Genomic DNA, 10,342 nt, shown 5'->3' on the forward strand with positions numbered 1-10,342 from the left:
ATGAGCAGCGGGATAGAGAGGGTATATTTGAATGTTTTGATGCACTGGGACTGCAGCAGTTATTATATGGACCTGTTCTTTTTTTTTTTACAATACCGACTGCTAGTCATGGCCGACTTATATTTATGCACACGTCCACTGTGGTTGCAATAAAAACACTGTACAGCAGTCTCCGGAGGCTACAAGCCGAAGATAAAGCTATCATTACAGAGAGGATAGGACAGTACAGTTGCTGCATTTGACGCCGACCCTCGTTATCACCGTTACATATAACGTTTTTGTTGTTGTCGCTGTACTTTTTATTTACTTTTTGCAGTCTGGCAAATGCACGAGCTTGCGGCATCTTGAGCTAGCAAAGTAACGTTAGCCCAACGCGGCTGTTGAGAAGGAAACATCACGGAGCAGTGCTGCTATGGCTTGTTGAAACTTCAGCCAAGACACAACAGCAAGAAGCGAGGATGAACAGGAAGAAGGATAAAGGATTCGAGAGTCCGCGCCCCTTTAAATTATAAGTATTTTTTTGTATTATTGTGTCCTTGTTAGCGTGAAATGAATGAAATGGTTTACTGTCGTGTTCCATAGTAAAGCAAAGTTAACGTTATCATAAAATGATTAAGACTTACATAGAGTACAGACAGCAACGTTACTTAAAGTACAAAACCAGTTTGAAAAATGTCTCTGCTTACTTAATGAGAGGGAGTATGGAGTTAAGTTCATAGCTCAGATTTACATCACATATTGACATTATCATTCTTGTCATTGCGTTCACGACCCACCAGGTGGTGTGCATCAACAACATCAACTTCCAGAGGAAGTCTGTCATTGTGAGTACAGCAGTTACAGTATAACTAAACATATCTGGAATGGCTCTCCGCTCTAATTTGTTCAGTCATTCTGCTGGGGTTAGACAGACAAACGCGCTAATACTAAGTCATTCAAACCAGAATTACTAATTGCATTAACATATAATTACTTTATTAAAAACTTACTACATGTTTATTACATGATGAGTCTAATGATTCAGTGTGTCAGACTTCAGCCTGTCACTGTGTTACAGTAAATGTAAGTCACAAGGACGTGGAAAGACTGTGCTGCTGTGATTAAGCCAGCACAGACACTTGTGTTTGGAACATTTTTGGGTAAACAAACCCTTTTATGCAGCTCATCTTGGGGTTCTAATCCAGACGATGAAAATCACTGGAGCTACAGATGACAATTGTAGTCCATTTTCACCAACTTCATTGTCTCTTTTGCGTCCCTTAGGGCTATGTTGAGCTGACCATTTTCCCGACAGTGGTCAACCTGAACAGGATCAAGCTTAACAGTAAACAGTGCCGCATCTACAGGGTCCGAGTCAATGAACTCGAAGCCCCATTCATTTACAATGACCCCACACTGGAGGTGTGCCACCATGAGTCGAAGCAGTGAGTATATCTGTGCGCTGTCCTCATCTTGGATGCGCATTTTAGTATAATCTGGAGTTATGACATCATAGCTTGTAATTTGTGCCACAGGCTTCTAATTAACTACAAACAAAATCCTATTGTGTTGCGTTAGATCTGTCAAATCATCACCGTGTACTTGCCAGCAAACATTAGCTAGTTGTATATTTGCGTCAAAGGCTGAATACATCATCTAAAAGTAATTAAATAAGACAATAAACAATTGCGTTTTTTTGCCAATTTATAGTACCAAATAAAATGCCTTAATATTTCTGCCTCGTCAGCTCCAAGGCATCAAACCCAAATCAAGCCATCGAGCCAAAATAATGCTTGAATGGTGTTAATATTGTCTTCTTGTTATTCAGGTTTTTTTTTTACCATCTAAATCTCCCAGCAGCTTCGGAAATGCACGTGACTGTAAACACGGCCAATATAATGATATATATGTGAGACGCTATACATTTGTAAGCCGTCTGAGATCAATCTGTACTATTTCTACCAAGGTTTATCTCCCTTTAATAACTCTAGTTGTATTAGGACATTTTGGCAATGGTGCAAATCAGTGAAATTGACTTCCTTATGACAGTATTGGATTTACAGGATTTTTGCATCAATGTGATGAATTTTGATTTGCTGAGTATTTCATTGACTGGATTAGCAAAGAAAAACCCCGACATAGCCATCTGGTTATTTTATCTGTAAACGATTTGAATTTCCAGAAAATTTACCAAATCTCAGTTGTGTCAAAAGATCTACTTCTGTTGAATTTCTGACTCTAAATTACTGATATCTACTTAAAATAATATTATAGATATCCTGCTTACCAGGTTAGCTTTGAGAAAATTGGAAATACATTTGGTTGTGATGGTGAGGCGTAGGGTAAGAAACTCACATCTAGTATTGAGTAAGTAGAAAAGGTATTGGAAAAAAATTATTTTCATTTATCTCCTCAAATTTAGTAGTTGTCTAACATTTCACTAGGGCTGGGAATGTTATTATCAGTATCATTGTCTGTCTGCTTAAAGAGGAACTGTATGTTGGCAATATGATCATTTTGTGTAAATGTTTTATGTGTGTGTACGTAGGAGGAACCTCAACTATTTCTCCAGTGCCTACACAGCAGCAGTGAGTGCTGTGGACCCTGATGCAGGACATGGGGAACTGGTCATCAAAGTTCCCTCTGAACTCTGGAAACAAGGAGATGGTAAGACAGTGGCAAAAAGACCACTGAAAATTAGAAATTCACACAGAATGATTTCATCATTTACTAAGTATAATACAGAGGTGCAGAGTGTTCTTAGCTAATCCAAGACTAACATAATCTACTGTCCTTGCCTGATAGCTTGAACGGTCACATGAGGTGGATTACCCAATTTTCTTAGAATAAGTGAAACGTTTTCTACTTATGGATTATTGACAGGAATGGAACTGTCAGTAATGAGTGATACACCAATGTTTCTCTGTTTTGTGTCTCCAGATTTGAAAGTTTTAAAGGTGTACATTGAATTTTCCCTGGACCAGCCAAAAGGAGGTCTCCACTTTGTTGTTCCTGATGTGGAAGGCAGCATGGCAGAGAGAGGAGCTCATGTGTTCTCCTTTGGATACCAGAACTCCACCAGGTCTAGAAACAATGACTAACCCTGATTTACACTAGTTTGCTTTAGTTGGTAAATGCATCGTGGAAATGCACAAAATGTGATTCTTTCAAGTCCTAGATTAGTTAAATTCTCAAACTTTTGTTGTCTTAATTACATACACAAGTATCCTACTTGTAGTCTGTTATCATGTAACAACTCTTAAACCTATTTACTCTTTTTCTTTTCATTTCCTATGCTGTTGTGCAGAGTCACACTTATAGCTGGCTATCCCAGTCTATCATTAAACCCCACGATAGCGGGTGACAGTGCATTCATTTATGTGCCTGTGCTCAAGGCTCATCATCTGTGTCCGTCCTAGATTCTGGTTCCCCTGTGTGGACTCCTACTCAGAGCTCTGTACGTGGAAGCTGGAGTTCACCGTGGATGCTTCCATGGTGGCGGTGTCCTGTGGCGATCTGGTGGAGACCATCTACACCCATGATATGAGGAAGAAGACTTTTCACTATGTCCTCCCCATCCCCACTGCTGCCCCCAACATCTCCTTGGCTGTGGGGCCCTTTGAAATCCTCGTAGATCCCTACATGCATGAGGTGGGTTTAAATGCTGAACTTTCTGCATGTAGTCTGGGATGTTGGAAAAGGAACTGAATATCATTATTTTTGATGTCTATATTAATTATTTTTTGACCAGCAACAAGGTATAATGGTTTAATTCCTTTTCTGAAACGTCTGATTTTACTGACAGGAAATCAAACAGTGAGCACAGCAACATTTAGGCGTTCTGGTTAATGTTATAACAGTGTTCGTTACAGTGAAACAGAAGTTAGAGCGCTTTTGTCTTCTGTTGTGGGACGCATTCCCGAGTGAAACGAAGTTTAGTTACAAGAGGGATTTAAATCAATTCCTTGAAATTTGATTGGATTGTGAAAAAATGGGCGTGGCTTAGCCAAGAGGTGTGATATAGAGCTGTAGAGAGATATAGCGCTGTAGAACTGTTGGCCTCCACATACACCTCCCTCACTTGCCTTGTTAGATCAGGAGGAGAAGGAAAGGAAGGAGAATGAACAAATTAGATCTCAACCACATTCTTTGGAAATGTAAACAAAGTTTTTGCTGACTGATATCCAAACACATACACCTGCTATGATATTGCTCTGCTAGCTACGCACGAGCTACTGGTCAAGTGCGGTTTTATGTGATGGGCGGGGTTAACTAGTCACCCCAAATCACATTTGATTGGATAAATTTATGATAAAAATGTTTTACACAAAAAGAAAAGCGAGGGATTGCACTCTATAAATACTCAAAAACAGTTCTTTGACAGATATTTAGCATGTAAGAAGAGATAACTTAGAACTTGGAAAGAGTTTCATTTCACTGTGTCTCTAATAACAGACAGAGCAACAGGAGCCAGAAAATCAGCGCAACAAATCAAACAACACTTGTGCGTCTAAAACAGCAATGTTTGTAGCAGCAACTCACATCATGTAAAGAACTCTTAGGATTGGTTAAATATAACACTGCGACTGGCTTCTGTTACGTTTAAAAAGTCCTTCTCAGTGAGTGAGTCAGCGCTGACACGATTAGATGATTCACTGAGTGAAAGGAAAGTATAAATCAATTTAAGTTATTAATTAAGCAAAAATGCTACACATTCTCTGCTTCCAGATTCTCAAATGTGAGGATCTTTTATATCACTGTTTCGGGCAGGCAAAACAAACATTTTGGTTCTGGGACTTTTTGATGGGCAATTCGCACCATTTTTGTTAGACATTAATCAGTTCTGAATATAATCATTAGTTGCAACCCTGAAGGGCGACTGATAGACGTCTGACAAGCATGACTTTTATGAGTCACTCTTCAAGGCAACATATATAGTAACTTTCACAGGTACAAAGAGACCAGATAGTTGCTGCCAACCCACTGGTCTAACAGTGAGAAACATGTAGAAAGTCTCAACTATAATAATATTTACCGGGATAATTGCTTAACCACACTACAAACTACAGCCATCTGTAAAACATTATCTCAACAATGTTTTTAATGTTTTTAAACATTAAAACACATTAGGAGATTGATCAAATAGTTATTAACTACAGGTCTGTTGTAAGGTAGTAGTAATTTGTCCATCCTTGTATTTCCTACTAATGACCACTAGATGTCCCTAAACACCAGGTGGCAGTATTGAAGTTCAGGTTTCCTTCATTACAAAGGCCTGTTAAAATGATAAAACAGCCCAAATAACTATAAATAGTAGTAGTCAAATAAGCTTAATAACTCACTAACCACTTTATTTTATGAATTCAGTGTGCTAAGAGGTGTTGTATGGACACCCTGCCTATGTAATGTGTAAGTAATAGTAGTAAATGCAGTAAAGAAATACAAAGGGACATCTTTGGTATTCTTTTATGGTAACTGTCATTATATTAAACAGAACAGACGTTAGTATTACCATTGTGCTCTCACCAGAGCGCTTGTCTTAATTGAATATCCTTTGGTTTGAACTTTAAGCCTTTTCTATGGACATTTTTCACTTTTTACTTTCTGACATTTTGATATACACAAACTAATAACTATAACATTGTGCTCTGTCCTGTGCCCTCTCAGGTGACCCATTTCTGCCTGCCACAGCTACTGCCGCTGCTTAAACACTCCATGTCTTACCTACATGAGATTTTTGAGTTCTACGAGGAGATCCTGACATGCCGCTACCCTTATTCCTGTTTCAAGACTGTGTTTGTGGACGAGGCCTATGTACAAGTGTCCACCTTTGCTTCCATGAGCATCTTCAGGTAAGCATGAGATATAGTGTGTGCCTGACTTCCTGTCTTTTTGGGTAAGGATAAGACTAGTACATTTGTGCAAACATGTTTTTGTGTGTGCAAGACATTCCCAGCTATAGAGAACTTGCAGTATTTTCTTCAGTTGTTGGCTCTGTTTTTCAGTACCAACCTGCTCCACAGCGCCATGATCATAGACCAGACCCCGCTGACACGCCGCTGTCTGGCCCAGGCCTTGGCTCAGCAGTTCTTTGGCTGTTTCATCTCCAGGATGTCATGGTGAGACTCAACACAGTGAGGCTGTCAAGTCTGAGACAGGAAGTCTAAGCCACACAGACAGATATGCCGTTTCGAGCTCATTTGAAGGCTCATTTCTCATTGGCTAAATCACAGTGTCAGTCAAGAGAGTATCTATGCACTATGTGGATGTATTTTTCTGCATCTGCCAAGAAACACACTTTAAAACAATAATAATAATAAAACAAAAACAAAGCTGCAAACCAAAACATAGAGCTTGTTACATCAATAAAAACATTGCAGTGGTGTCCAACAGTGGCTCACTGGGTCTGAGATGGTGACATTTACAACATCTCATGCCTGAAAGATGATTTATTGAAGAGCTAATGACCCTGAAATAAGTGCTTGCTGTTTCTGGATGGATTAAAATCACATCAAAATTCTACAGACATTTTCAAAGGTGATTTGAGATTTACAACAGAGCTAAGCTATTTTGTCAGTACTAGGCGTTAGAAGTGGGGCCAGCACTGGCCTGTATTGGCCAACATGATGGATCACTGTGTCACTGCTTGGCAACTTGGCCAGTCGGAGGGTTTGAGAGACTGAGGGAATAATCCAGGGGGGCTTGCTTGTGTTAAGAGGCCCATCAGCAGGACTTCTCTCTAGTGCTGCTAGTGCTGTAGAGAGAAATGCTTGCATGTCCTTCCTTTACCTCCTCTCATTCTCCATTCCTCTCCTCTTCTCTCCTCGCTGACCTCTAAACACACATCACACGTGGGGCCCCGGTTTGCTGATGTTGTTGAGCTGGCTGCTGTTGTGTAAGAAAAGGCCTCAGGAAAGTCAGATCTCTTTGATTTTAGCAAAGCGTGGCACTGCCTGCTAGCAATTAATCAGAGTGGGGGTTAACTGGGGCCTGTAATTGAAAACAGGCCGTGCTCAGCAGCCTGTCAGACATATAAAAGAGAAGGCAGAAGAAAAAGAGAAACTGCTTAATTCCAAACCTATAAAACTGTATTGACAAATAGTGAAGTTGGTTATGAGCTTTAGAAAAACAAGACATTGGATTGGACATTGTGTCTCTGTTTTTACAAGCAAATAAATCCAGGCTGATAGATTTATGAGAGATGTGTTGCCATGCCAAGTTTCTTCCTAGAAATACAGCAAGGGTAAAACTCAACACAAGTGTCGCCTTAAATGCTTTAAAAAGGATTTCCACTTTCAAAGAGCACAAAACAGTGTGGGCAACAGGGATTGAAAAGGTCAAACTAACAGGGTTTCATCATCAAACTCCGTTTCAAGATGTTTGCTCTCGTAACTGCATGTACCTTCACTTCACACCACACTAAAGGAGAAAGAGGAGGAACAATGATCAGTATGATTTATTCTGGCCCAGTTGTTAAATGGCTACACACTCATCGTTTGCCATAAATCACATGCCAAAAAGAGGCTCTGGAAAGTGTGAATTCACTTAAAAATCATGGAGTCAAACATCAGTTTGTTTGCTTCTTTTCATTCTGAATGATTCAAGAAAAGGCTGCACATATACCATAAACCCTGAAGGGAATTAACTCACCTTTGATGAATTCATTAATATTTTGTAATGATTTGTATTTTGTTTGCTGTGGCTGCAGTGACATGATATGTTGTTACTTCTAAAGGGCTGATGAGTGGGTGTTGAAGGGAATCTCAGGCTACATCTACGGCCTCTACCTAAAGAAGACCTTTGGAGTCAATGAGTACCGGCACTGGATCAAAGAGGTAACAGTTTTTGTTTCAACTGTCATAGCACTTACAAGGTTTCCCCAAGAAACTGGTTAGCCGAGGTGCTAATAGCAGCCCAACTCCTGCCGTGCTGCAGTGAGTTTTTTTGTTACTATTAGTTGTTACTTTCTCAAAAAAACTGAGATTTTCTTTTTTCCTGATACTGTTACGTGTCATGTAATCAATCAGTCAGTCACATGCTAAACTGACTCTATGCTGATGCTTCTCATCTTATTATCTATGTAGTTACTAGATGTTGGTTTAAACAGTTGCTTCACTGCTCGTTTTCCCTGAACCATAATAAATCTTCATCTTTCATAAAATATGTAAGAATGTCCTATGATGTTAGGACATCATCACATTATTAAGCTCTTTTTTTCTGGCGGGGGGGGGGCTCCACTGTAAAACGCGGCAGAAAATTCCCATATGCAAGTTTTTCCCAGGAAGATCTCCCTTTAATGAATGCTAAGGGAAAACTGTGAGCTAGTCCACAATGATTGAGTGGTCTCAGAATTGGTGGCACTAGGTATTCTTACAAATGATTAGAGCTGGAACGATTAGTTGGTCAATCCATTAGTTGATTGGCAGAAAAATAATTGGAAATTATGTTGATAACTGATGAATCATTTGTCATTTTTCAGGTACAAATAGTCAGAAATTGTCAGACATCTATGGTTCCAGCTTCTCAAATGAGAAGATTTACTGCTTTTCCCATGTATCATTGTAAATTGAATATCTTTGGGTTTTGGACATTTGAAGACGTCACCTTGGGTTCCAGAAAGCTGTGATGGGTATTGTTTCACTATTCTTTGAGTTGTTGCAATAAGTCGATGAATCGATTATTTGATCGATGATAATCAGTTAACCTTTTAGTCATTTTTTGCTTCTTTTCCTTGGTATCTAATTGTAAACTGAATATTTTTTGGTTTTGGACTGTTGGTTGAAAATAATCGGCAGATTATTATCAGCCCTACATGTCGTAGACTAAATGAGTAATCGACTGATCGAAAAAAGTGGATAACGAAAAGAATTGTTATTTGCAGCCCTAGAAATGATTTACATTTTTTCCTGAGCTTCTTATGTTAATAAATGTTATTCTGTTGTTTCCAGGAGTTGGACAAGATTGTGGAATATGAACTAAAGATGGGAGGGGTTCTGTTGCACCCTACCTTCATTGGAGGCAAAGAGAAGGACAAGTAATACGTTCAGTTTCAGTTAGAATCCCTACGCATCAATTACAGTAGTTAAGTTTTACATAAGTCATTTTCTGGATCATAACTGCATGACACACTGACCAAACGTTTTTTTCTTCAGTCCAACGCCCCACCTTCACTTCTCCATCAAGCACCCACACACATTGTCCTGGGAGTACTACAAGATGTTCCAGTGTAAGGCCCACCTGGTGATGAGGCTGATAGAAAACAGGATCAGCATGGAGTTCATGCTGCAGGTTAACCAGCATTTTCTTGTCTTCTGCCTCTGTAATTGTCAAAATTGGTTTCATAACAGAAACTGGTTTAGTCTTCATTTGAATTATTTGTTTTCTGCTGTCCGCTGTAGGTTTTCAACAAGCTTCTGAGCCTGGCCAGTACTGCCTCATCCCAGAAGTACCAGAGTCAGATGTGGAGTCAGATGCTTCTGTCTACTCACGCCTTCCTCAAATCCATCTCCAATGTCTCTGGCAAAGACATAGGCCCCCTCATCAAACAATGGGTGTATCCTTTTATCTCAGTTTGTGGTGATTAATGAAGTGGTTGCACTGTAGGGCCTTACACAGTTGGGAGCAATAGAGATTAAATGCTTATGCATGTTAGACATTAAGTCATCTTTCAAAATAAAGCTCTTGGCAGGGTTTTCTGCAGCCTTGCAGCTCGATTCCACTGACTTGGGAACCGCTTCAGCTTATGTTATGAAATGGAAACACCTGTTTGAAATACAACTAAAAGTAGGCAGAGCCCAGATTACTTTAAAAAAATCCTAACCAATTTATTCATCTGAAAGGAGATTTTCACCAGTTGATTTGCACTTGAATTGAACAGAAACTTAGTAAAGCCTTATAAAGCATCATTGCAATATTTTAGTAACTGGCCACCACCCTTTGCTGAAACCTTCTCTTCCCACTGGTTATTTTTCCCCAGCTGTTCTTGGTTATCTGCATATGTTTTTAGTCTTAACTTTTCATACTCAGAGACCAGAGTGGTGTGGTGAAATTCTTTGGCAGTTTTGCCTTCAACAGGAAGAGGAACGTGCTAGAGCTGGAGATCCGTCAGGACTACACATCATCTGGAACTCAAAAATATGTGGTGAGCTTTGAGATACAGCATGTGGAATGAGCAGATGAAAGTCCATTTGTAGAAGTTGGTTGTTTTTTTTTACAGCAATGCACAGGTTCAAATGAGAATTTCAAATTAAAATCAAGCTATACAGCTGGCCACAAACGTAGTATGTGTGTCAAAGATTGCTTACAATATTAGTTAATGAATGGATTAGTTCACTGAAAATCAGTGACCATTTTGAGTTTGTGT

General features: G+C 39.5%; 1 protein-coding gene across 1 annotated transcript in view; it reads left to right on the forward strand.

Annotated features, from left to right (window-relative positions):
- The window catches only part of taf2 (TAF2 RNA polymerase II, TATA box binding protein (TBP)-associated factor), a 30,444-nt gene that overhangs the window by 107 nt on the left and 19,995 nt on the right, over positions 1-10,342 (forward strand). The window contains exons 2-14 of the mRNA XM_044206922.1: positions 317-508; positions 770-824; positions 1,264-1,424; positions 2,528-2,646; positions 2,920-3,061; positions 3,399-3,630; positions 5,647-5,831; positions 5,985-6,098; positions 7,715-7,814; positions 8,928-9,013; positions 9,132-9,267; positions 9,378-9,532; positions 10,006-10,120. Of these exons, the coding sequence (XP_044062857.1) occupies positions 459-508; positions 770-824; positions 1,264-1,424; positions 2,528-2,646; positions 2,920-3,061; positions 3,399-3,630; positions 5,647-5,831; positions 5,985-6,098; positions 7,715-7,814; positions 8,928-9,013; positions 9,132-9,267; positions 9,378-9,532; positions 10,006-10,120 (1,650 nt within the window). The 5' untranslated portion in view covers positions 317-458. The remainder of the gene's footprint in view (positions 1-316; positions 509-769; positions 825-1,263; positions 1,425-2,527; positions 2,647-2,919; positions 3,062-3,398; positions 3,631-5,646; positions 5,832-5,984; positions 6,099-7,714; positions 7,815-8,927; positions 9,014-9,131; positions 9,268-9,377; positions 9,533-10,005; positions 10,121-10,342) is intronic.

Source organism: Siniperca chuatsi, linkage group LG9 (assembly GCF_020085105.1).
Source record: "Siniperca chuatsi isolate FFG_IHB_CAS linkage group LG9, ASM2008510v1, whole genome shotgun sequence".
In the NCBI taxonomy this organism is placed as follows: Eukaryota; Metazoa; Chordata; class Actinopteri; order Centrarchiformes; family Sinipercidae; genus Siniperca; species Siniperca chuatsi.